At 48.0% G+C, this 27,947-nt stretch overlaps 1 protein-coding gene and 1 pseudogene across 1 annotated transcript; both read right to left on the reverse strand.

Moving 5' to 3' along the window:
- Positions 1–368: 368 nt before the first annotated feature.
- On the reverse strand, positions 369–27,947 carry CASP9 (caspase 9). Its single transcript, XM_021668303.2, has 9 exons — positions 27,806–27,947; positions 22,853–23,078; positions 19,583–19,617; positions 18,622–18,798; positions 17,711–17,800; positions 16,126–16,273; positions 3,853–4,032; positions 2,801–2,910; positions 369–1,137 (listed from the first exon to the last, which is right to left on the reverse strand). Exons 1-9 carry the CDS (start codon positions 27,935–27,937, stop codon positions 1,045–1,047), a joined length of 1,191 nt encoding a protein of 396 aa, XP_021523978.2. The 5' UTR covers positions 27,938–27,947; the 3' UTR covers positions 369–1,044.
- On the reverse strand, positions 4,093–10,507 carry LOC135269431 (COP9 signalosome complex subunit 5-like; annotated as a pseudogene).

Here is a 27,947-nt window from a genome sequence, read left to right on the forward strand (position 1 = left end):
ACACGGGAGGCATGGCTGGGACTCAGGAGACCCAGGTTCCAGCCAGGTCTTTTCTCTGGATAACTGTTACCTTGGACAAGAGACCTAACCTCCCTGAGCACAAGGTTCTCACCCTTGTTGCCTTCCTGGGATGGGATAGGGATCAAGAGAAATAAGACATGGAGAAATGGGGCTGGGTGCAATGATGTGTGCCCGTAGTTAGAGCTACTTGGGAGGATCACTTGAGCCCAGGAGTTTGCGATCAGCCTGGGCAATACAGCGAGACTCCCCAAAAACGTGGGGAAATGTTTTTTAAAAAGCAGAAGTCTCTTGTATAAGGAAGAACAAAGAGTTGGAGCAAAATGAGGGAAGAAATAGGCAAAAGAGAGTCCATATTTGCCTAAGATTTATTTCTTAAGATTAATACAATATAGGTAAAATTAACAATTTTTAAAACTTCATTTAGAATTCACAGATTACAGCTGTTCAGACTCCAGTAAGCCCCAGCTTACTGATCTATGAGAAATACTGGTTTGTGTGTAGCCAAAAATCCCTGCAGATCAGTGGGTGCTGGGTGCCAGGGGAGGAAAGTTTTATAGCCCAGGACATATTTGGCAACGCCTGAAGACATTTTTGTTTGGCACCACTCAGGGAGATACTGTTACTGGCATTGAGGCGAGGGACAGTGCTGAACATCCCAAAACACACAGGACAACTTCACAGCAAAGGACGACCTGGCCCCACATGTCAGTAGCGCAGAGGTTAATCCCTGCTCTAGAGAGAACACAGGGATCACAGGACACAGTCACTAGCCCCAGACCAGCCACTGCTCAAGAGGCCACGTGCAATCCACAGCATTCATCTGTCCCTCCTCTCTCCACTGTTCAGCACTTGTCGCCAGTCTGGAAGCTGCTAAGAGCCTGTCTGTCACTGGCAGAGAAAGAGCAGACTCTGTGCCAGCTGCAAAGCCCTTGAGTTGCAGGAAAGTCCAGGTCTCAGCCACTTTCAGGCCTGGGGCGGGAAGGCTTTGGAGTGCAAGATAAGGCAGGGTGAAGGACCCTGGCCTTATGACGTTTTAAAGAAAAGTTTTTTCCGGAGAAAATTAAAGAAACCAGGCATCTGTTTATAAATCCCTTTCTCCGAAACAGCATTAGCGACCTGTAAGACATGACCATGGAGAGGTCTGTGAGTTCAGTTCTCTGGGATGAAGGAAGAATTCAAGAGGGGCTGGGGGGGAATGTCCATTCAATCCACACCTTAAAAACAACTCAGGCCGGGCACAATGGCTCACAATCCCAGCACTTTGGGAGGCAAAGGTGGGCAAATCATGAGGTCAGGAGTTCAAGACCAGCCTGGCCAACAGGATGAAACCCCGTCTGTACTGAAAATACCAAAAATAAGCTGGGCATAGTGGCGGGAGCCTGTAATCCCAGCTACTCAGGAGGTTGAGCCACAATCGCTTGAACCCAGGAGGTGGAGGTTGCAGTAAGCTGAGATCATGCCACTGCTCCAGCTCTGGTGAAAGAGTGAGACTCCACCTCAAAACAAAACAAAAGGGCTGGGCACAGGGGCTCAATCCTGTAATCCCAGCACTTTGGGAGGCCAAGGCAGGTAGATCATGAGGTCAGGAATTCAAGACCAGCCTGACCAATATCGCGAACCCTGTCTCTACTAAAAATACAAAAATTAGCTGGGCAAGGTGGCGCGTACCTGTAGGCCCAAGTACGCAGGAGGCCGAGGCAGGAGAATCGCTTGAACCTGGGAGGTGGAGATTGCAGTGAGCTGAGATCATGCCACTGCACTCCAGCCTGGGTGACACAGCAAGATCATCTCAAAAAAAAAAAAACAGCTCAAACTGCAGCCTCTTTGAGCAGGGGGACTTAAAGAACAAGCACCTCAACTACAACTTTAAAAAACTCAAAATTCAAAATTTCCAAATTCATAAAGTTCAAGTCAGACTGAAATTATCTGCAAGAAAAAAAATGAAGGGATCGGAACCAAGAGCTGAAAGCACTGCTTATTAGCACTGATTGTCCCCACCTCACGCTGCAGGGCCCCAGGCTGCCTCTGAGACTCCCTTGCCCAAGGCCGTGGCACCCAGTGGCTGGGAGCTGTGCCAGGGGCCACCCAGCACCTACTTGTCTTCTCCTCCTACTGCTCAGCAAGGCACAGGGCCAGATCCTCCCGTAGGAGCAAGGCGTGGCCCCAGCCCCGCAGCGCCTCCCCATGGCAGGAATACCTGAGCAGAGCAGGAGGGGCCCACACACGCTGCTTCCCCAAAGCAGCCACAGGCTATGCAACCCGGAAAAAGCAACTGCTCTGAGTGGGGTTTCCACGGAGTACTTCCACCCTCAGGCCACCCTTCCCTGTCTGTTTCCTCACTGGGGCCTCCTGAGAAGGGGATGTACAAGGAGGAGTTCACAATTCTTGAGGGTCAAGAGTAGAAGACTGTGCGATGGCCACAGGGTGTGGGGAGGGGCCCATGACCCGCCTTCAGGGTCCGGACAGAGCCATCCCGCGCTGGCACCGAGGACCAGCTCCATCAGTGGAGGAGCAGGAGGTGTCAACCTGGGGACTTTGAAGGAGACAGGGAAGGCAGCTCTTTGAATGAAGGGCAAATGTCACCATAGGCAGGAATGCCTCTCATAAAGAGACATAAAAGCGCCGACTCTCGTGGCAAGCCAAGGCTGAGAGGCAGGAGTCTACTACCTTTTACCCTTGGTTTGGGCCTGCCCTGCTCACCCCCCAATTCCCAGTCCCAGGAGGACACGCTGCCCCTCAGCAGCCTCCCCTCTCCTTTGCAGAGGAAGGCAGCACTCACCCTGAGCAGCAGGGACTGCAGGTCTTCAGAGTGAGCCCACTGCTCAAAGACGTCATCCAGGGTCTCAACATACCAGGAACCGCTCTTGGGATCCCTCCAGGAGACAAAACCTTTGGAGGGAGGAGAGCTGAACACTGCTGGAGAGCCACCACCGGCCAGGCACGCGGCTCGGGCGCCCTCCAGACCTTGACTCATACACATATCCAGCAGGAGCAGCCTGGTCCCTGAGGCGCTGCCCTAATCATGATCTTATTTCACCCTGGTGACCATCTCCTGACTCTGGCTATGATTCCCGTTTTCCCAGCAAGGAAACCAAGGCTTAGAAAAGACAAGTGACTCATCCAAGGGATAAGAAAGGAAGGAAACTGCCAGGCACAGTGGCTCACACCTGTAATCCCAGCACTTTGGGAGGCCTAGGTGGGCAGATCACTTGAGGTCAGGAGAGTTCAAGACCAGCCTGGCCAATATGGTGAAACCCCGTCTCTACTAAAAATACAAAAATTAGCCAGGCGTGGTGGTGCACACCTGTAATCCCAGCTATACAGGAGTCTGAGGCAGGAGAATCACTTGAACCCAGGAGGTGGAAGCTGCAGTGAGCTGAGATCATGCCACTGCACTCCAGTCTGGGTGACAGAGCAATACTCTATCTCAAAAAAAAAAAAAGGAAGGAAGGAAGGAAACTACCACTTGCTGCACCCATACATGCCAGGCACTGTGCTCAGTGACGTGCCAGCCACCTTGTTTAATCCCCATGGCAACTCCTGAGACACAATTCCTATTCTCATGCTAAAGATACAAAGGCTGAGGCAGGGGCAGGCAGAGGAGAGGCAAGTGGGCACAGGAATCCAAGGGTGCCGGCCTCCTTGCAGTGCGCACCCTCGCCCGCCCAGCCTGAGCTAAGGCTCACAGAGAAGTAACTTGCTCAAGGTCACAGAGGGGCAAGAGACAGAACCAGAACTCATATGCAGGTCTTTTCTTTCACCACACAGTTGCCTCTAGGGCAGATGGGAAGAACCACTGGCTGCGGGGACGAGCCCTTCTGATATGCTCACCTGGGAAAGTAGAGTAGGACACAAAGATGTCACTGGGTGTGGGCAAACTAGATACGGCATCCACCTGGTCAAAGGTCCACGCATCTTCCTGGAATGGGGTGGCATCTGACTCGGGGTTACTGCCAGGGGACTCCTCGTCAGGGGAAGTGGAGGCCACCTCAAACCCATGGTCTTTCTGCTCTGCAGGAAGCAGAAACAAACACCCCTTGTCATTGAAATACACAGACATGGATGGTTCAACATATGAAAGTCAGTGTTATATACTACATTAACCACAGTGTGAGAGGAAAAGAAATCTTGGGACCCCAAACTCATTAAGCCAAACGGAAAAGTCAAGCTGGGAACTGGGTCGCGCAAACCTGCCTCCCCGTTTTGGTTCCTAAATGAGATGGCTACGAGATGAACAGCTACACACCTCCCTCATATGTTGCCCACAAGAAAATTCCTGGTGAGCTCGAAGATATTTACCCTAAAGCATGTCTGATAAAATTCACCACGGCAATGTAAATTGATAGCTTATCTTTACAGAGGCACAACCCCTCTGCCCAGCTGGCACAAATGCATATCCGATTGTTCCCTGCCCCATTTGTCTTTGTTATCTTATCCTCCCTTGCCCTACATTACCTCATGTAAAAATGCAAATTCACTGAGCCAGAAAAAGGCATGAATGACTATTTTCCTCCTACCCTGCTCTTACATGAAAACTGTGTACTTCTCAATATCCCACTCTTTCCCCTTTAAATTTGGAACCCTAAAAATCAGGTTCAGAGAAAGGCATCATAGACCTGTCTCCCAGGCATGTGTCCTTAACTTCGGCAAAATAAACTTCCTAAAATGACTGAGACCTGTCTCAGATTTTTGGGGTTTGTAAGAGAATGAAAAAAACCTTTACATCATCTTAATTGATGCAGAAAATGCATGAGACAAGATTCAACAATCTTTCTTTCTTTTTTTTTTTTCATTTTAAAGAGTTTTATTACAGGATGTTAATGTTTAGGACACTTCAGAGCACCTTATACTTCTAATCAGATTTTGGGTACTGCTTTTAAAGTGTTACTTGAATGATTTTCTCATACTGTCTTTCAGGCAAAAGTACTTCTCGGAGACCATTTAAGAGATGTTAATTTGATTAAACAGTTTATCCTTAATAACCTGAGACATCAATCCATGGATAGCTTCTATGGTAGTTTTACAGCTGTCTCTCGTAGCTTTGGCAAGTTTGTCTTCTGATTTTTGGTCATGAGTTTCTAAACCCAACATGAAACTCCCTTATCCCAGCTGGGCTTCTGACTGCTCTAACTTTTCAGACAAATCAAAGACGTGACCAGTGGTATAGTCTGCGTTAGTAAGCAAGCTAGAGGAACTCAATGTATTCACCCAGTATTTATTCACAACAGCTTGAGCAATTTGCGATCCAAAGAGGATTTGAAATATGAGACCTCTAAGGCATAATATTGTTTGCAGTGTATACCAAAGTCTTCTATTTTATTAAGTGGGATAGTCTGGTACTCAGAAGGTCCTTCATCAGGTGGTTTGTAGCCCTTTGGGTATGTCCTAAAGATGCCAAGATTCACTTTCCCTGCAGATATTGTTCTTGTTGGATCAATCACCACTGCTACAAATGGTTCCTGGAACTGCTGATTGAGCATCTGAGTACTAACATCAATCCCAGAAAGCCAGCAGCCATAGCCAGGGTGGCTATGATACCACCCAATTGCATTTTCAAGGCGACCAACCTGTTTAGCATTTTCTATGTATGCGGCCATGTACTCATATGCAGCAGCCTGTGCATTTACTCGGGTTTCAGTGCCCTCCACAGGCAAAGCAAAACTGTCCATAATGATCATGGTTTCACCATCCACCTTTCCTAGCATCAGACCCATCACTTCTAAGTTGCCTCCTGATCTGGCGTGCATCACCATCTTCAGTAGAGCCAATGCTGAGATTTTGCAGTACTTAAAGTAATGGCAATCCTTAGTCCAGGGCTTCACCACCAGGATTTCTTGCTGCTGTTTCTTATCGTATTTGTAGATTTCATCGATACTCTGAGCTTCCTGCATGTTGTTGGCCAATTCCCAGGTTTTCTGGGCCATACCGCTCCTGGACGCCACCATCGCCGAGGAAGCAGAGAAGCTGTTGTATCCACAACCAAGGGGCAACTTTACCTCGCTAGGTGTCCAGGTGTGGGCCTTGGACCCTCCGCCCCACGGAAGCAAACTCTTGACTCTTGGGGCAGCCGTGACACCTAGAACCGCTCAACAACCTTTCATGATAAAAACAGTCAACAAACTTGGAATAGAAGGAAACTACTTCAACATAATAAAAGCCAGGTGTGAAAAACCTGCAGCAAACACTATACTCAATGGTGAAAGAATGAAACCTTTTCCTATAACATCAGGAAGAAGGCAAGAATTCCTGATCTTGCCATTTTTATTCAAATAGAGCAAGGAGGCAAAAAAAGAAATAAAAGACATTCAAATTGGAAAAAAGAAGTAAAATTATCTCTACTCACAGATGGTATGATTTTATATGTAGAAAACCCTAAAGATTATACAAACACTATTAGAACAAATAAAATTAGCAAAATAGCAGGGTACAAAGCCATCCACCAAAAAACTTAATTTCTGTACACTAACAATGAACAATCAGAAAAAAATTACAAAAATGATTCCTTTGACAATAGCATCAAAAATAATAAAATAGTTAGAAATTAACTTAAGCAAGATGAAAGACTTGTACAATGAAAACTATAAAACATTGCTGATAGAAATTAAAGAAGGCTGGACGCCATGGCTCACGCCTGTAATCCCAACACTTTAGGAGGCTGAGGCAGGAGGATCCCTTAAGCCCAGGAGTTCCAGCAAAACCTCATCTATAAACATAATTTAAAAAATTACGCAGGTGTGGTGGCATGTGCTTGTAGTCCCAGCAACTGGTGAGGCTGAGGTGGGAGAACCACTTGAGTCCAAGCAATTGAGGCTGCAGTGAGCCATGACTGCACCACTGCACTTCAGCCTGGGCGACAGAGCAAAACAGACCGTCTCAAAAAAGAAAAAGAGCCAGGCACAGTGGCTCACGTCTGTAATCCCAGCACTTTGGGAGGCCAAGGTGGGCAGATCACCTGAGGTCAGGAGTTTGAGACCAGCCTGGCCAACATGGTAAAATCTGATCTCTACTAAAAATACAAAATTAGCCGGGTGTGGTGGTGCATGCCTATAATCCCAGCTACTTGGGAGGCTGAGACAGGGGAATCGCTTGAACTGGAAGGCAGAGAATATCGCCTGAACCTGGGAGGTGGAGGTTACAATGAGCCAAGATCACACTACTGCACTTCAGCCTGGGTGCCAGAGTGAGCCTCTGTCTTTAAAAAAAAACAAAAACAGTATCTTCTGTTTTCAGAAGTTTAAAAAATAAAAAAAGATGGTATCAACAAAGTAGAAAGGTGATCTGCAGAATGAGAGAAAAATTTGCAAATCATGTATCTGATAAAGGATTAATACTGAGATTAGAGGATTCCTAAAACTCAACAACAAAAAAAAATTCTGATTCAAAAATGGGCAAAGGAAGGGCCAGGCACAGTGGCTCACCCCTGTAATCCCAGCATTTTGGGAGGCTGAGGTGGGCAGATCGCCTGAGGTCAGGAGTTCAAGACCAGCCTGGCCAACATGGCTAAACCAAAACCACGTCTCTACCAAAAATACAAAAAAATTAGCCAGGCGTGGTGGTGTGCACCTGTAATCCCAACTACTCAGGAGGCTGAGGCAAGAGAATTGCTTGAACCTGGGAGGCAGAAGTTGCAATGAGCTGAGATTGCGCCACTGTACTCCAGGGAGACTCTGTCAGCCTGGGTGACTCTTTCAAAAAAAAAAAATGGGCAAAGGACTTGAATAGACATTTCTCCAAGGAAGATACACAAATGGCCAATAGGCACATGAAAGAATGCTCAACATCACTAATCATCAGGGAAATGTAAATCAAAACCACAATGAGATACCACCTCCCACCCATTACAATGGCTACTATCAAAAATATATATATCCTCAGACCTCAGTTTGAAATATAAAAAAAGAGAAAATACAGAAAATAGCAAGTGTTGGTGAAGCTGTAGAGAAATTAGCATCCTTGTGCACTATTAGTGGGAAAGCAAAATGGTACAGCCACTGTGGAAAACAGTATGGTGGCTCCTCAAAAAAATTATAGAATCGAGGCCGGATGCAGAGGCTCACGCCTGTAATCCCAACACTTGGGAGGCCAAGGCAGGTGGATCACGAGGTCAGGAGTTCAAGACCAGCCTGACTAACATGGCGAAACCCCTTATCTACTAAAAATACAAAAAAAGTAGTGAGGCATAATGGCACATGCCTGTAATCCCAGCTACTCAGGTGGCTGAGGCAGGAGAATCGCTTGAACGCAGGAGGCAGAGGTTGCAGTGAGCTGAGATCACACCATTGCACTCCAGCCTGGGTGATAGAGCAAGACTCTATCTCAAAAATAAATAAATAAATAAATAAAATTAAAGATAGAATCAATTACCATCCAATTCACAATTCCACTTCTGTGTATATACCCCAAAGAATTGAAATTAGGTCCTCAAAAAGGCATTTCTACACCCATGTTCGTAGCAGTACTATTCACAATAGGCAGAACATGGAAGCAACCCAAGTGTCCATCAGTGGGTGAATGGATAAGCAAAATGTGGTATTATATTCATTACAATGGAATATTATGCAGCCTTAAAAAGGAAGGAAATTCTGACATATGCTATGATACAGATAAACCTTGAGGAAATTATGAGGTGAAATACACTAGTCACAAAAGCACAAATGCAGTGTGATTCCACATATATGAGGTACTAAGTGTAGCCAAAATCATGAAAGCAGAAAGCAGAACAGTGGTTGCCAGAGGCTGCAGGGAGAAGAGAATGAGGAATCACTGTTTAATGGAAACAGAGTTTCAGTTTTGCAAGATGAAAAGAGGCATGGAAATGGATGGTGGTGATGGCAGCACAACAGTATGAATAAGCTTAATACCACTGAACTTACCAGCCTAGCCAACATGGTAAAACCCCATCTCTACTATAAATGCAAAAGCAGCTGAGTATAGTGGCATGTGCCTATAATCCCAGCTACTTGGGAGGCTGATGAGAACTGCCTGAACCCAGGAGGTGGAGGTTGCAGTGAACCGAGATCGTGCCACTGTACCCAGCCTGGGCGACAAGAGCAAGACTCCATCTTGAAAAAAAAAATGGTTAAGGTAGTAAATTGTATGTTATGTGTGTTTTGCCACAATTTTTTAAAAGCCATATAAAACTTGTCTTTTTTTAGAAATATAGTTGAGGAAACTGTCCACTATATCAGTGTCCCCTTTAAGACAACCAAGGGAAGAAATGTGTCTGGGGTCCCTATTCCTAACTTCTATCTTACAAATACCAGATATAGAACACCAGATTCCACAGATCTTGTAAATGATCTTATTTCCAATGGCGGCTGGAAAGTGTAAAAAATGCACAGGTCACCTCTAGCAAGTAGATGTCACTATCCGATCACATGTAATTAGGTAACTGAGATGCAGACAAGTTAAGGGTTTCCCCCCAGACAGAGGCTAACGGGGACTTTGACCTGCCTCATTTTCGAGTCTACCATTACCAATGGCTGGGATTTTTCCATATTTCTTTATATCTGCAAAGTTATTTTATCTCTACAATCAGTCGTTATATACCTTGAATTTTTAATTCACTTGTACATTAGAAAACTGCAGGAAACTGCGGGAAACTGCAGCACATCATAGGATGTATTTTTGGAATCTAAACTTACTCTTCTTTTCTTCTCTCCTTGTGTTTCCTCTCTATTTTGTTCTAGTGTTATCATCTGTACTTCTTGAGCCACGGCAAATCCTTTTCTAGAATCAAAGGCGGCATCAGAAAAATACCAAATAGACACCAAGTGGTGGGTAATAAAATCCATAGAGATGTTTACACCTTCTAGTCCAGTAATTTCCTAAGAAAACAATTCAAATGCAGCCAAAAGCTTTCTGTATAAAGACATCTGTGGTTGTGTGAGCCAAAAATTAGGTATCACCTAAATGGCCAACATTAGGAAAATGGTTTAATAAATTAGTGCGTATCATGAAAATGGCCCATTATAAAGCCATCTGAGCTAGTGATGATGAAGGCCTTGGAGATACGAGGAACTGCTTGGGGGATCACAATAGATGAGCAAAGCAGACTGTGCTCGTGGGCTGGAATCCAAAAGGAAGACAGAAAACTGAGACGGCTATATTAGCTTATAACATTCTGAAGGAATTTTTTTTTAGGTTGCCATATTTTTTGTCTTTTCAGTTTTAAAATCTAGACTCCCCAAAAGCAGTGCCAAGCTTGGAAAACAGAGAGGTCATGGCAGGACTTGTGCCCCACATGGCTCAGCTACAGAGCCACTGAAGAGGTGACGCTGAGGCAGGCCTCCCGGGATGAGGCCTTCTGCAGTAGGGCTCATGGTGGGTGGGGTAAGAGGGAGCACAGAGGGCTACTCAGGAGGGAAGGCAGCTAACAAGAGCTTTGATTAAAATATATACATATATTGGGCCGGGCGCGGTGGCTCACGCCTGTAATCCCAGCACTTTGGGAGGCCGAGGCAGGCAGATCACGAGGTCAAGAGATCGAGACCATCCTGGTCAACACGGTGAAACCCCGTCTCTACTAAAAATACAAAAAATTAGCTGGGCACGGTGGCACGTGCCTGTAATCCCAGCTACTCAGGAGGCTGAGGCAGGAGAATTGCCTGAACCCAGGAGGCGGAGGTTGCGGTGAGCCGAGATCGCGCCATTGCACTCCAGCCTGGGTAACGAGCGAAACTCCGTCTCGAAAAAAAAAAAAAATACATGTATCTCCATATATATATTTAACCATATATATATATATATATATATATATATATATATATATATATATTTAACCAGAAAGAATTTCTTTTTTTTTTGGAGATGGAGTCTCACTCTGTCACCCAGGCTGGAGTGCAGTGGCATGATCTCAGCTCACTGCAACCTCCACCTCCCGGGATCAAGCAGTTCTTTTGCCTCAGCCTCCTGAGGAGCTGGGACTACAGTGCACCCTGCCACGTCTGGCTTATTTTTTGTATTTTTTTAGTAGAGACACAGTTTCACCATGTTGCCCAGGCTGGTGGCAAACTCAGCACAGGCGATCAGCCCGCCTCAGCCTCCCAAAGTGCTGGGATTACAGGCATGAGCCACCATACCTGGCCTAAAAGAATTTTTTTAAAAAATTGGCCAAAGTTGGAGTAGGAGTGGTCCAGAGGGTCCCCTAGGAAAACATTCCTGGAGAATGTGACTGTGACCCAGGCCCTGATGCCATCAGGGAGAACGGTCCTGGTGAGAGAGACAGCACGTGCTGGCTGCACCGCAGGCATGTTTGCATGGCTGGATCGTGACTGAGGGAAGTCAGGGTTCACCCAGAGGAGCTGGGGGCCCATCCGGCAGGGACAGAGGTGGTTCTGGCAACCCCATAATAATAACACCAAAATCTACTGACCTTTTACCCCACACAGCTAACGCTTAGAAATGATTGGTAATTGGCATTTTCCCAGCTAATGTGCAGGGGTGCAGAATTCTGCCCCGTATTTTTGTGCCTCTCAACTACCCTGCTTCTCATGGAGGCCCCCAGCCTGCAAAGGGGGGCCCCTTTGATCTGTGACAGCCATGCTTTTCTCTAGATTTCTCGGTTAATCGCTTCTCGTTGTTTTCTTGGTAGAGATTTGGAATCTGCCCCAGGTGTCTGGGAATGACGTGAAGCCACACAGGCAGGAGGCCTGAGCCCCGAGTGTGACTGTGCTGGGTCTGCCTGGCAGCCTGCAGGGGCAGAGGGGACGCCTAAGCGGGGTATGCCGTAAGAATGGTGAGAGGAGACGGGGTAAGCAGAGAGGCTGAGAAGAGGCAACAGGATCAGAGCAGGAGGTGTGGGGGAAAGGGAAAGAGTGGGTCAGGTGGGGGCACTACTGCAGCTCCATTCCCAAGTCATCCAGTTCCACAAATCTGATGTGAAGGCCTTGCCTAGGGGGTTCTTAGAGAGCCTCATTAATGCAAAACTCCGCAGAAGGTGGGACTCATTCCCCATAAGAATAAATATACAGTAGGAAGACGAGATGTTCCCTCCGCACAGATAATCCACAACCACTACAACATATGGTCATTGTTTTCGCCTTCTCAGCCCGATCTCACAAATCCCAAAATTGACAGCTCAGCCTCAGAGAGGCGGCCACTTGGCTGTCTATCACACTGACACTGCACACCAAAGTTAACGACTTTAGGCACATTTTTCAGCCCTGGTGCTGTCACCTCTTAATGAAGGGGTGGATGACATGTTGGAGGGTTTTTAAATTAATATTTAAAAATTATTTTAAAATTATTATAACAGTGAGTTACAAAATAACGCAAGGGTCCTCAAAACCCAGGGCAGGTGTTCTGACGCATGTAAACAGACACCCCGCCAGGCACTGGCAGAGACTGGGGACATTTCTATTTCTGCTCTCAGCTGACGTGGTGCCACCATGTGGTAACAGCATTAAGCATCAGGTCACGCAGCCTGCGGAGGCAAGACAGGGACCCGACTCCCAAGGGGCATCTTAATCGCTACATGTCGGTTTTGAAATCTTGCTGTTTTCTGTGAGTTTTATTTTAATGGTGGAAATCTACATTATGCCAAATTTGGCTCATAGAATTTTTTTTATGTTGGTTTCTTTTTAAATATTAATCATGGTCACTTTATTTCACAAATGTAATGGTTTTTGTTTTGTTTTTTTTTGAGACGGAGTCTCACTCTGTCACCCAGGCTGGAATGCAGTGGTGTGATCTCAGCTCACTGCAACCTCCACCTTCCAGGTTCAAGCGATTCTCCTGCCTCAGCCTCCTGAGTGGCTGGGATTACAGGCATGCACCACCACACCCGGCTAATTTTCTTATTTTTATTTTTAGTAGAGACAGGGTTTCACCATGTTGGTCAGGCTGGTTTTGAACTCCTGACCTCGGGATCTGCCTGCCTCGGCCTCTCAAAGTGCTGGGATTACAGGCGTGAGCCACCATGCCCAGCTGTTTTTGTTTGTTTTTTAACTATTTCTTTGAGAGACAGGGTCTCACTCTGTCATCCATGCTGGATGGCCTCAACCTCCAGAGCTCAAGTGATCTTCCTGCCTAAACCTCCCAAGTAGCTGGGACCACAGGCACACACCAGCATGCCTGGTGAATGTTTCAAAATTTTTTACAAAGACTGGTCTCAAGAGATCCTGGTCTCAAGAGATCCTCCCACATCGGCCTCCCAAACTGTTGGGATTACAGGCATGAACCACCATAGATGCTTTTATATGGTTCTGCTTTAAATTCAAACAATTAGAATCCACATGAGATGCAACCGGACTGTGAGCTCTGTACCAGGCTGGAGGCCTGGCTGTGGAGCAGCAGGCCAGGCCCTGCCCTCGGAGCTGACCAGGAAATAAGCCCGTCTCAATACAATGGGACAGTGCTATGGCAGGGGAGGGACAGGGGCTGCAGGAGCACAAAGGCCAGCTAACTCTGACTTTGGCCAAGAAAGGGGGTATTTAGGGAAGACCTTCTGGAGGCAGTGACAATAAATTATAACCAGAAGGATGGCTGATTAAGAGTCAGTCGGGGCCAGGCACAGTGGCCCATGCCTGTAATCCCAGAATTTTGGGAGGCAGAGGTGGGAGTATCACTTGAGCCCAACAGTTCAAGACTAGCCTGGGCAATATAGTGAGACCCCCATCTCTAAAATAAAATAAGTAAAATGAATTTTTAAAAAATAGTTAGCCAGGGAAGCAGGCAGAAGAGCAAGCAAGAGCCTGGACATCCTGCGAAGGCTGAGCCATGCTAGGGACTCAGAGCATGCCATGCTGGGAAGGTGAAGTGGCAGAGGCCAGGTCACCAAAGGCCTTGGAAGCCCTGCTACGAGTCCTAAGAGTGATACCGCAGATATGCACGTGACAAAGGCCCTCCCTGCTGCTGAGACTGGATGAGGTACGGGAGGAGCACAAGACTGGCTAACTGTCCAGAAAGCAGGTATGCCCGCTCAGCCTGCATTCCTAATGCCCTTGCACTTTTTGTCTTTCATTTGATTCATAGGAGAAAGAGGGACTGCAGGCTCCAGAGGAAGAGCATTGCTGGACCACACACTGTAGATAAGACAGGAGGTGAGGCAGAGAAGGATTCTATAACCCCGAGAGTAGCAGCCTTTCCTGCTTCCTGTTACTGCTATTCTGAGGGAACTGTGTTGGCAACAGCAGGGTGGGGGCTTCTTATGTGACACTGGGTCCTCCGGAATGGGAGTAGGGGGCAGTCTGGGTTTTCAGTCATTAAAATGAACCAGTCACTGTACACACACCAATTAGTGCATTAAATAGCATCAAAGTCAGCCAAGCACAATGGCTCATGCCTGTAATCCCAGCACTTTGGGAGGCCAAGGTGGGCAAATCACTTGAGCTCAGAGTTCAAGACCAGCCTGGGCAATATGGCAAAACCCTGTCTCTACAAAAAAATAGAAAAATTAGCCGGGCATGGTGGTGTGCACCTGTAGCCCCAAATACTCAGGAGGCTGAGGTAGGACAATCACCTGAGCTTGGGAGTGGGTTGTTATCATCCCCATTTGCTGAGATGTCTAGAGATTAACTGATCCAGAGTTGAGATTAACTGATCCAGAGTTGTGTGACAGATATAGGTTAGTAGCCGATCCAGGGTTTAATCAAGTGTTCTCAATCATGTGTGGTCAGGTCATGGGCATGGGTCATGACAGTGACTTAATACAGTTCATGTCAAATTACAAATTCCAGGAAACTGAAACTCTGTTTTTCCCCTATCCCCAGCACCTAACACATGGCCTGGTGTATACAGCTGGTGCTCAATAAACACTTACCGGATGAATGATGTGGCCAGAGGCTGTCCTTCTAGGCAGCCTCCACCCAACTCTGCCAACATGGAATAGGTATGGGGCAGTTGGATGTGCATAGGAGAAACATACCACAGGTGCGCACATCACAGCTGGGCAAGCTGGACAGCACTATGGGTAACAGTGCCCACTTATCTGGCAGATCAGGCTACAGGCAAGGAACTGATGTACCTTTTCAATGTCCCAGTCCATGGAGAGCCTAGGGCAGAGGGGATTCCCTGGGACAGAATTTCTAGTGCTCCCTGATATTCCTGTCATGACCCACAAACCAGGAACCCTGTATTTCTCTCTCTTCCCTCTTTTATAAGAAAATCAGGGGCCGAGCTCGGTGGCTCACACCTGTAATCCCAGCACTTTGGGACGCCGAGGCGGGAGAATCACAAGGTCAAGAGATGGAGACCAGCCAGGCTAATATGGTGAAATCCCATCTCTACTAAAAATACAAAGTTAGCTGGGCATGGTAGCACATGCCTGTAGTCCCAGCTACTCGAGAGGCTAAGGCAGGAGAAGCGCCTGAACCCGGGAGGCAGAGGTTGCGATAAGCCAAGATCGCACCACTGCACTCCAGCCTGGACAACAGAGCGAGACTCTGTCTCAAAAAAGAAAAAGAAAAAGAAAATCAGATAACATTGTAGTAGGAGTTGAGTTTAAAATCAGAGCATATGGCAAAACTACAAATAATCCAAGTAATCCTTTAAAAAACAAACAAACAAAAAGTAGAGACAGGGTCTCACTGTGTTGCCTAGGCTGCTCTCAAACTCCTGGCTCAAGCAATCCTCCTGCCTCAGCCTCCCAAAGCATTGGGATCACAGGCATGAGACACTGCACGCAGCCCAAGTAATCCTTAAACATTCCTCAAAACCCCACAACTACGCTTTTGGGAATTCCAATAATTAAATTCTTTGGTTTCTCCTTGCAGTTCTGCTGTGGCCACCCTTTCTCTGGGATAGTGGAAACGGGGTCTAGTTGATGGAGGTCAGGGCAATGGTGACAAGAAAAATAAAAAGAAGTCTTTCCTGTCATTTGGGCTTTGTTTCTTTTGCCAAGTCTCTGGAATTGAAGCTGCTGAAGTTACAGGAGCCCATGACGCTACTGTGCCATGAAAGAGAAGACTCTAACCTCTACAGAGCAGACAGAGTGGAGGCCCGCTCCAGCCAGGCAGAGGTGTTGCCAGAAACAGACCATGTGTGGTACCCTCTGACTGCCTGGAGAGACCTCGTGGGCTCTGTGAGGGGCAGGCTGGAGAAAGAAGCAGGTGGCGGTCCCCTCTCCACCAGACCCACCCACAGGGAGGCCGAGGAGCTGCTTACCCCCACCACAGGCCTGGATGAAAAAGAGCTTGGGCTTCCCTCCCAGGCTGGGGCAGCTGGTCCCACTGAAGATGTTCACAATCTTCTCAAGTGACACAGGGTATCCATCTGTGCCATAGACAGCCCCTGGAAACTGCAGGTGGCTGGCCTAGAAGACAAAGAGCCTTGGTTACACCACCAAGAAGCTGGAGTAGGAATCCCACAGCCTGTTCAGAGGTTTTGTGGGGGCCAAGCATTCGGAAGGTCAAAGCCAGGGGCACGAAGCTAATTGAGACAGAGAAGGTTGGTTCTGGAAAGACTGGTCAGCATCTATTCCAGGGGTCTCATCTCAAACTCATATGCCTCTAGGGGCCAGATGGTATGCCTGGAGAGTGCTGCCTACGGCCTCTAGACCACTGGCTCTCAAAGTTTGGCCCCTGGAGCAGCGGCATCAGTATCATTTAGGAACTTGTAAGAAATACGATTCCCCGGCCCCACCTGGACCTCCTAATCAGCAGTCTGGTCATCGAGACCCCTCTGACAGAGGCAGCTGAATGCTGACAAGGGCTGCTTTAAATCAATTCAGCTCAAACCTCAAGTGCATGGAAATCACCTGGGAACTCTGTTACCGGGCAGACTGGGAATGAAGAGGTCCAGGGTAGGGCCTGGGAGTCCACATTCCTCACGAGCTCTAGGGACCACAGTAGGAGAGAAAGGACCAAAGGGAAAGCCCTGCCCAGCCATAGGCTGGAGTTTCACTGGCTGAGGATGCCAGCCTGGTCAAGCCAGACCTTTGTGGTTTGTCAAGAGAAACTAGGAATCCTGATTTTGATGTGAAATTTGCCAGTTTTCGAAACACTGTGCAGACCACAGGGGACTCCAGGCCCCAGCTTGTAACTGTGATCTGTCCAACTCCTCAACTTAAAAGATGAGGAAATCACCAGGCATGGTGGCTCACGCCTGTAATCCAAGCACTTTGGAGGCCAAGGCGGGGGGATCACCTGAGGTTGGGAGTTCAAGACCAGCCTGACCAACATGGTGAAACCCCGTCTTAAAAAATAAAATAAAATAAAGGCAGAGACAGAGGGAGGAGTAGGGGGTGCGTTTGCATCCCACAAAAACAGCCTGGAAAAAAAAAAAAAAAGATGAGGAAATCGAGGCCTAGGAAGGCGTAAGGGCTTAGCCACATGACAAACACATGAGTGAGTGACCAAGCCCCCAGTGGGCCTGGTGTCCTGAGTCCCACCAGCAGCAAGGGGCCTGGAGCAACGCCTTGCAGGACAGGGACAGGAGCTGAGACGTCATGTGTGCTGTGCCCTCCTCTGAACAAGCTCCAGGGACAGGACCTTTGTGAGCAAACCTGGTCTCTGCCCTCCCTCTCCCAGAGGGCTTCTCCCAGGAACAAGGCCCCGCCCAGGAAGGTGCAGCCAACTCTTCAGAGGACCACATGGCTCCCAAGAAAACAGCAGGAGATTGGCAGGGCCCCAGGGCCCTTTTCCACAAAGCCAAGGGTGTTTTGGATACAGGAAGGGAGAGGGCCCCTGCACAGCCTCTTGGCACAGCTTTTACCCAATGCCTGCCCAAGGAGCAGAGGGAGGCTTCCTACCTGACAGCCGTGAGAGAGGATGACCACCACACAGCAGTCCAGAGCACCGTGGTCCCGCCGCGCCAGCTCCAGCAAAGCCAGCCCCATTTCCTACAAGAGAGGGCTGCAGGTGAGCCAGAAGCACCGACAGGTCTGGCTGCAGCCTGGGCCCTTCCTGACAATAAAAGGGTCCAGCCCGGCCAGGCACGGTGGCTCACGGCTGTAATCCCAGCACTTTGGGAGGCCAAGGTAGGGAGATCATTTGAGGTCAGGAGTTCAAGACCAACCTAGCCAACATGGTGAAACCCCATCTCTTCTAAAAATACAAAAAAAAAAAAAAAAAAAAATAGCTGGGTGTGGTGGCACATACCTGTAATCCTAGCTACTCAGGAGGCTGAAGCAGGAGAATCGCTGAGCCTGGGAGGTGGAGGTTGCAGTGAGCCAAGATCTCGGCACTGCACTGCAGCCTGGGCGACAGAGTAGGACTCTGTCTCAAAAACAAACAAACAAAAAACAAAGGGCCCAGCCTAAAGCCCTGAGCAGTGCCCTTTCTCGGCTTCCCAGGGCTGGTGCTAAAGTGCTGACAGTCCCAGCAGTCGTAATAGCCACTGTTCTCGGGGAGATGGTGCTGTGCTTGGGCACTGTTCATTTAACCCCTAAAACAACCCGAGGAGGTGGGTACTATTCTTGCTTTCCAAACAAGGAAACTGAGGCACAGAAGGTCACACAGCAGGTGGCCGAGACAGCCAATCCTCAAACTCGGACTTCTGTGTCTGAAGTTGAACCTGTAGCCACTGGGCCATCCTGCCTCCCACAGTCCTCCAGATGTAAGGGCTCACCTGGGGAGTCAGCTGGCTTTTGGGGTTCCTCGAAAGACACTTCCCCACCCATGGCCCCCCCACCCCGTCTCCCTCTGCAGATAGTGAGTGTACCTTGGCCGTCAGGTCACGCTTCACCTCCACCATGAAATGCAGTGAGGAGAAGCGGAGCTGCAACTTCCCACAGTCGATGTCGGAGCCGGTGCGGGTTCTGAGCCTGGACTCGAGGCTGAAGTTCACATTGTTGATAATGAGGCAGTGGCCACAGGGCTCCGTGCTCATGACATAAGCCTGCCAGCACAGGGACTCACATAAACCCAGGCTCTCCCCGCACTCCCTAGGGGACAGTCTGGAGAGGCGGGAAGAAAACGGGGTCTGCCCTCCCGCACAAGGAGTAGCAGGGTCTTCACCTGGCATTCCAGGCAGAAGAGAACCAACTGCAGGACAGACGGGCAGGCACTAGAAGGTGAGTCCCCATCTCAGTATTCAGGGAAGGGAGCTGCTAACCTGGAAATCCAACAGCCCACAAGCATTCATCCCAAAGGACCTTCACAGTCACCCAGGCCGGGGGCATACTTGAGAACTCTGTCAGCAGAACTGTGCCCAGGCCACCAGGGGGCACCCAAGGCTGCTCCCTCCCCAGGCTTGGTCCCCTTGTAATTCTCTCTCAAGGCAGCCTGTTCTTTTGTTGATGGTACCTAATCACTATTTCTATTTATATCCTCATTTGCCTAACTTCTCTCTCCTCTAACAGACTGATGGCTCCTTCCCAGATGGCCCTGCCACAGAGCACAGGAGCCACACAATAAATACTTGTGAATGAGAGAGTGGTGACTTGGTACGGATCCCGTTGCTTGCCCCTCATCAGGTCTGCACCACTTCTGCCCCAAGCTTTGCAGATGAGGAAGAGCAGGGTTGAACAATCTGCCCCAGCAGGTGCTGAGCCAGATTCAGGGAGGCTGGCCTAGGACTGGGTTCCCTGAGCTCCTGACACAGCTACAGGGAAGGACTTGAGGTGTGGCGAGGGAACGGCCCAGAGCCCAAGCTCCTGGCCCCAAATCTCATGGAGACTCACCAAATCTGCATTTCGCCTCAAAATCTCAGGAGCACCTGGAGAGACAGAGAAAGAGGGAAACATGAATGCTGGGGTGCAGCAGAGGAGGGGCATGGAGCTCTATATGAGGACAGCCTCCCAAGAACAAAGCAGCAGGAACTTGGACCCTCAGGCTCTGCTTGGGGAAGAGCCAAATGGCAGAGCTGCCTTGGAGATCTGTTTAGAGGTTTTTTCCTTTTTTTTTTTGAGACAGAGTCTTACTCTGTCGCCCAAGCTGGAATGCAGTGGCGCAATCTCAGCTCACTGCAACATAAGCCTCCTGGGTTCAAGCAATTCTCCTGCCTCAGCCTCCTGAGTAGCTGGAACTAAAGGCACGCACCACCACACCTGGCTAATTTTTGTATTTTTAGTAGAGATGGGGTTTCACCATATTGGTCAGGCTGGTCTTGAACTCCTGACCTCATGATCCACCCACCTCGGCCTCCCAAAGTGCTGGGATTACAGGAATGAGCCACCACGCCTGGCCCTATTTAAAGGTTTCTAACCAAGTTAAACCACACCTACCCTCTGACCAGCAAGTCCACCCTCAAGTATATATCCAAGAGCCACAAGGGCACATGGGCACACAAGACTTGGCCAAAATGTTCCCTGAGACCTTATTCATAAAGCCCCAACCTGGAAACAACCAACCCAACAACAACTTGATAGATACACAAATTGTGATACAGCCATAAGAGAGAACTTAAACAGCCTAAAAAGGAACGAGCTACTGATGATACAGGAGATCGAATACTTAGGCAAATAGTGAGGGTAAAACAGTCCTCAGCAGAATTTCCCTCTTAACAAAAAGCAGCCCCCAAATAATTTCTTTGCTAACAAAGAGCAGCCTGAAAAATGGAGCTACAGACATAGATAAGCAAGCTGCAAGCTCACATGAGTGAATGCCCGCAGCTGTGCCAACAGAAAAGGGTTACTAGGGGCCAGGTATATTCAACAAAGAGGCTCCATCTTCCCTTTTCTTTGTCACCATGAGTACAGTAAAGAAGTAGGCAAGAGGCCAGGCGGTGGCTCATGCCTGTAATCCCAGCACTTTGGAAGGCCAAGGTGGGCAGATCACCAGGTCAGGAGATCAAGACCATCCTAGCTGACACAGTGAAACCCCATCTCTACTAAAAATACAAAAAATTAGCCAGGTGTGATAGCATGTGCCTGTAGTCCTAGCTATTATGGAGGCTGAAGCAGGAGAATCGCTTGAACCCAGGAGGTGGAGGTTGCAGTGAGCTGAGATAGCACCACTACACTCCAGCCTGTACGACACAGTGAGACTCCACCTCAAAAAAAAAAAAAAAGCAGAGAGAAGAGAGAACATGCCAAAAAAATACAAATGCTAGCCAGGCATGGTGGGCACGCGCCTGTAGTCCCAGCTTCTCAGGAGGCTGAGGTGGGAGAACTGCTTGAATCTGGGAGGCAGAGGTTGCAGGGAGCCGAGATCACACCACTGCACTCCAGCCTGGGTAACAGAGCAAGACCCTATCCCAAAAAAGAAATAATAAAGTAAAAAAAAAAATAAAGTGATCTTACTATTATTATTATTATTTACCCTTCAGAATTAAGCTCCTACTAGGAATATTCACAACAAACAGGAAATAAAACACCTTCCAAAAGAACAGGAAGTTTCCAGTTCTGACTGTTGGTCCTAAATGACTCACGCTGACATTTCCCAGAACCAAATAACAACAGACGAACTTTGTATTCTGCCTGCCTCCTTTACAGGACAGTAATGCATGTGACCAATTCCAGAACCAGTCTTCCTCCTTACACTTCAAGCCAATGCAGCTTCATAGCCTCATCTTGTTTGTCTGTTTCTCTGCATTAGGGGATTGTCCCCAAATCACAGTTATTCAGCAAGTACTCAATAATGTTCACCATTACCATTATGAATATTAACTTTGATACCACGCAATGGTCCACCAAGCACCCATGAAACAGCAAGTGCTAGAGCTCCAAACGCTGCCATGGGAACAAAGCCCCAACTGATAACAACCCACGTGTCCATCAGTAGGAAAATGGTTAAATAAATTGTGGATCATTCAGAATAGGAACTGCTGCCATCTAGAAATTAAAAAGAATGAACTACTGATATGCACAACAATATGAATGAATTTCACAGATAATATAATGATGAGTGAAAGAAGCCAGGCTCAAGAGTATATAAGACTAGATAAGATTTATATTGGGCTGGGCGCAGTGGCTCACGCCTGTAATCCCAGCACTTTGGGAGGCCAAGGCGGGCGGATCACCTGAGGTCAGGAGTTTGAGACCAGCCTGGCCAACATGGTGAAACCCCATCTCTACTAAAAATACAAAAAAATTAGCCGGATATGGTGGCACGCGCCTGTAATCCCAGGAACTTGGTAGGCTGAGGCTGGAGAATCTCCTGAACCTGAGAGGCAGAGGTTGCTGTGAGCCGAGAATGTGCCATTACACTACAGCCTGGGTAGCTGAGCAAGACTCCATCTCAAAAAAAAAAAAAAAGATTTATATTGAAGTTCAAGGACAAGCAAAAGGGATCTCTGGCAATAGAGATCAGAACGGTGATTACCTTGGGAAAGGGGAAGTGGGAATAGATGGAAAGAGAGAAGAGAGTCTTACAGGACCCCGGAATGTTTTCAGCTTGATGATCTGGATGTTAGTTACCTGTGGGTACACATAGGTAAAAATCACCCAGCTGTATTCTTGGGATTTATGCATTTTATTGGACGTAGCCATGTGACCTTTGGCAAAGTATTAATTTCCTTGAGCTTCAGTCAGTTTCTCCATCAACAAGGATGGGTCTAATGATACCTGCCTTTCAGGGTTGCTCTAAGGGAAGCAGGCAAGGGTAAATGCTTTGCAGATGTCTGTTTGCATGGGGCAGACACAACCAAGGCCTTTCTCCTGCCCCCAGACTTGGGGTAGTCCAAGCTACCCAGACCCAAAGGCAAATCCGAAACAACAGATGGACCTGGAAACACTGATCAAAACCTGGGACCTACTATCTCAAAGGCAGGGAAAAAAACAAAAACAAAAAAACCCGGGACATCCAAAACAGACTTCAACACATGCTTTTCAAAGGAGGGGCTGCCAAGATTCATCCTCCTGAAGACCCTCCCAGAATCCCACCATCCCTATGAGCATTCAGAAAGACAATACTGAAATTAAATTCTGAATCTCAGCCCACCCAGCTGTACTCAGAGTCAGTCCCCAACGACTACTTGTCATGCCCACCCATCAATCACTCTCGATACTTACCACAATCACCGCATCCTCCAGAACCAGTGTCCCCTGGTTTGGGATCCTTTGGTTTGGGAATGAAGGACTTTTTTGTTTGCCTATTAGTTTGCAGGATCGAAGCCAACATGTACTGGCCTGTCTCCTCTAAGCAGGAGATGAACAAAGGAAGGGCTTGACTCCCTCGAGACTCTAGATCTGTGATCAGCTGCCTGGCCTGATCCCGCCGAGATCCACAGCCTGCCCGCTGTTTGGAAAGAAAGGCAGGATACTAATTACCCATGTACTTTTATATGGCTCTTACCTTGTCATCCCATTTTCCAGCTACTGTACGTCTAAACAATCAGGCACGTGGGCAGAAATGGAGCCTGCAGGTACGCTGAGTGTGTGCCACTTACCAACCTTTGCTGACCTATTTATCATTTTGCAGGGCAAAATATACCCAGCACTATGCAAAGTGCTGCCAATGCTGCCATGGACTGTCTCAGTCCTTAAGGAGCAAATTTCTAATGGGGAATGCAATCAGACAAATCAGCAATGACACAGCAAGAGACAAGTGCCCAGAGGGAAGGCACCTGGGGCTGGGGGGTACAGGAACATCAGGAAGTGAATAGTGAATTCAGAGTCTTATGATGGGGGAGGTAGACAGTGGCAAGGGACAAGGCCTTTGTGTGGCCAGGCCAAGAAATTCATCCTGAGACCTGTCAGGTGCCACCAAAGAGTTTTTTTGTTGGCTTTTTGGTTTTGTTTTGGTTTGGTTTTTTTGAGACAGAGTCTCACTGTATCACCCAGGCTGGAGTGTAGTGGCACAATCTTGGCTGACTGCAATCTCCACCTCCCAGGTTCAAGCGGTTCTCCTGCCTCAGCCTCCCAAGTAGTTGTTATTACAGGCATGCACCACCATGCCTGGCTAATTTTTAAAATATTTTTAGTAGAGACAGGGTTTCACCATGTAGCCTAGGTTGGTCTCGAACTCCTGACGTCAAGTGATCCATCCGCCTTGGCCTCCCAAAGTGCTGGGATAACAGGCATGAGCCACCGTGCCCAGCCATCTTTTTTTTTTTTTTTTTTTTTAAGATGGAATTTCGCTCTTGTTACCCAGGCTGGAGTGCAATGGTGCAATCTCGGCTCACCGCAACCTCCACCTCCTGGGTTTAGGCAATTCTCCTGCCTCAGCCTCCGGAGTAGCTGGGATTACAGGCACGCGCCACTATGCCCAGCTAATTTTTTGTATTTTTAGTAGAGACGGGGTTTCACCATGTTGACCAGGATAGTCTCGATCTCTTGACCTCGTGATCCACCCGCCTCAGCCTCCCAAAGTGCTGGGATTACAAGCGTGAGCCACCACGCCCCGTCTTTTTTTTTTTGAGAAAGGGTTTTGATCTGTCACCCAGGCTGGAATGCAGTGGCACCATCTCAGCTCACTGCAACCTCCACCTTTCAGGTACAAGTGATTCTCCCACATCAGCCTCCCCAGTAGCTGGGACCACAGGCATGCATCACCATTCCCAGCTAATTTTTGTATTTTTTGATAGAGATGGGGTTTCACTATGTTGGCCAGGCTGGTCTCAAAATCCTGACCTCAAGTGATTTGCCAACCTCGGCCTCTCAAAATGCTGGGATTACAGGTGTGAGCTACCACGCCCAGCCATGAAAGAGTTTTAAGAATGGAGTGACAGAAACAGATATACCTTTTCAAAAAATCTTCCTGAGGTCAGGGTGAAAAATGGAAAAGAGTGAGCCACAGCCAGATCAGGAGGCAGCAAAGACAGTGCAGCTGGAATAGAGAGAAGTGAAAGGACAAAGCAAAGACACAAAGAGGGAGGGGCCACAGGACGTGGGCACTGACTAGGGGACTATGAAGGCAGAGCAAGGGTCAAGGTTGACAGGCCAGGCACAGTGGCTCATGCTTACAACTCCAACACTTTGGGAGGCTGCAGTAGGAGGATCATTTGAGCCCAGGAGTTCGAGACCAGCCTAGGCAATGCAGCGGGACCCTGTGTCTACAAAAAACAAAAATAATAGCCAGGTATGGTGTCACACGCCTGTGGTCCCAGCTACTCAGGAGGCTGAGGCGGGAGGATGGCTCAAGCCCAGGAGGTCAAGGCTGCAATGAGCTGTGATAACACCACTGCACTTCAGCCTGGGTGACAGAGCAAGACCCTGTCTCAAAAAAAAAAAAAAAAAAAAATGTTGACAGGCGTCAGGATGGTGGGGTCAGTGACTAAGACAGATGGAAGATTCTGTTTATCTGCCACCTGTCCTCAGAGACCTAGCACTGGTCTAGGATCCACGGAGATAAGATGGCACCATGTCTTCAAATACCCTACAGCAGCACCGTCCATGAGAACTTTCTGTGATGATGGAAATGTTCTTAGTGGGCACTGTCCCATATGGTAACCGTATATCACGTGACCATTGAGCCCTTGGGTAGTACAACTGAGGAACTGAATTTTTAACTTTATTTAATTACTTCAAATTTACCTTCAATTAACCACATGTGACTAACGGCTACTGTTGTGAACAGCACAGACCTGTAGGTGAGTCTCACTAGCAGAACAGTTGACTATGTGCAAACAGATGGTGGTGGTTGGATTTCTCTCCACATTTGCTGAGCACTCCAGGAGGTCAACACTGTGTTAAACGCATTGTTTCACCGTTCTCTCCCTCAATAACCTTACAGAGTTAAATTACAATTTCCCAACATTTTAGGGTAAAAAATTTCAGGGAAATTGAGTCACAGAAAGGGTTTTTCTGTTTGTTTGGTTCATTGATTGTGGCTTTTTACAACTTGCCAATATGTAACAAAGCCAGGATGAGAGTCCAGATCCAACTGGCTCCAAAACCTGTGGGTTTTTCAGCCATACCAGGGTGGCAAAATGGCAACCCGTGGTTCCCACAAAGTTCTTAAAAAATTTCTGAATTTGTTGCTAACATTTTAAGCCAGGGAATTTGACAGAGGAATCAAGATTTCCAGCTTCTTTCTTAAAATGTGAAAGCTGGGCTGGGTGCAGTGGCTCATGCCTGTAATCCCAACACTGAGGCAGAAGAATCGCTTGAGGCCAAGAGTTTGAGGCCCATCTGGGCGACACAGTAAGACTCCCATCTGTACAAAAAAAAAAATTTAATTTAAATTATCCAGGCATGGTGGCATGTGCCTAAAGTCCCAGCTACTCTAAAGGCTGAGGCAGGAAGACCACTTAAGCCCAGGAGGTCAAGGTGGCAGTGAGCCATGATCTCACCACTGTACTCCAGGCTAGGCAAAAGTGAAACCCTGCCTCCAAAGAAGCGAAAGATCTGGCAATCCTGGGCCATTTGCTGATATGGCCATACTCAGCTGGAGACGGAGGGCAGTGCAAAGGCTATCCACTATGATGCCCATCCATCAAGCCTCCATGGGCATTTGAGCTTGTGATCCCTGGGAACATCCCTGAAGGCAATGACTGTGGCCTCAAACCACTTCTGTTCCCCAGTAGGGGTCACACAGAAGTCACAAGACTTCTTTTATTATTAATGAATAATTACTCATATGATACTCAATTATTGAAAGACTCTTTCACTGGGGCCAGAGCACTGGCCGGGGATATCCAGCCAACTACTCACACTCACTGCACCTCATGGTAGGAAATATCTCCTGCGTCCTCACAGGCCTGTGATGAGGGTCACATGAGACAAAGATGGGAAAGTGCTTTTAAAGAAAACCTCAAATGTTTGACTTTATTATTCCCCATTGCCTGCATCAGGTCCCCTCATTTCCAAAACCTCTAAACAAAACATAAACTGAACACAGAAGGGGCTGGCCTAAGAGGGCAGTGCACACAGCCTGAGGATCTGTGCCTGGCTCTACACTGTTTCACAGCCATTATCTCATTTAGTCCTCATTACAGTATTATTGTATCCCCATTTCACAGCCCAGGAAATTGTGGCTCAAAGAGAGTAAGTGACTGGCCCAAGAACACACTGCCAGGCAGTCTGATGCCAAAGTGGGTGGCGGAAACCTCTACACTAGAAAAGCAAAAACGCACACACCTCCTCCCTCGCAAGTGTTAAAAAGTAAATTAAAATGGAGACTAACCCTGAAGAATTCCTGAGCAGATTGGTAAATCAAGCATCCTAAGTGACCTAAATCTTATTTAAACTGCAAAGAAAAGCAAAATTTAACCTGGGTCATATCTGATAAATGCTTATGTTAGAGAGAAATAAAACTTAACTCCAGCGAATCATAAGCAAGCATAATCAGTTAACTAATAGATCTTTTTTTTAAAAAAAAAAAAAAAAAAAGGCAATTTTGGCCGGGCCCAGTGGCTCACGCCTATAATCCCAGCACTTTGAGAGGCCGAGGCGGGTGGATCACGAGGTCAAGAGATCGAGACCATCCTGGTCAACATGGTGAAACCCTGTCTCTACTAAAAATACAAAAATTGGCTGGGCATGGTGGCGCGCTCCTGTAGTCCCAGCTACTCGGGAGGCTGAGGCAGGAGAACTGCTTGAACCCAGGAGGTGGAGGTTGCGGTGAGCCGAGATCGCGCCACTGCACTCCAGCCTGGGTAACAAGAGTGAAACTCCGTCTCAAAAAAAAAAAGGCAATTTTGTAACTGCAAACCAATCAAATAATTCCTCTATTTTGCTTCCACGTTTTCCCAATAAATACTTGCCTCTGACGCTTTGCCACTGCAACACTAAACCTCTTTCAGTTTGATGTTCTCCAATTCAAGAACTGCTTCTTACTCAGTTTTCAAAATGTGTCTCACATTTTTCCTTTACACAAGACGCACGAGCACTAACAGTATACTCTGAGTATGGCGTGGAATCGCTTTAGCCAACACCCGACTAAGAAAGAGGTGTTTGGGATTCTTTGGCTCCGCTGGGGGGCTCGAACCCACCCACAGGGAAAGCTGGGCTCCCACACAATGGCTCTTCGAGGGGCGTGGGGACCGGGCCGTGCAGCGCGGGAACAGCGGGGCGGGGGCGCACCTGGATGTCCTCGATCATGTGGGGCTTGAACAGCTCGCGGCTCAGCAGGGCGTCCCAGAGCTGGTCCACCTGCAGCTCCTCCACCAGCAGCCGCCGGTGCCGCCGCAGAAGCAGCCGGTCCTCGTCGTTCATGGCCAGCAGC

The sequence above is a fragment of the Aotus nancymaae genome, unplaced genomic scaffold (assembly GCF_030222135.1).
Source record: "Aotus nancymaae isolate 86718 unplaced genomic scaffold, 86718_ANA_hifiasm-v0.15.2.pri h1tg000053l, whole genome shotgun sequence".
NCBI classification, from domain to species: domain Eukaryota; kingdom Metazoa; phylum Chordata; class Mammalia; order Primates; family Aotidae; genus Aotus; species Aotus nancymaae.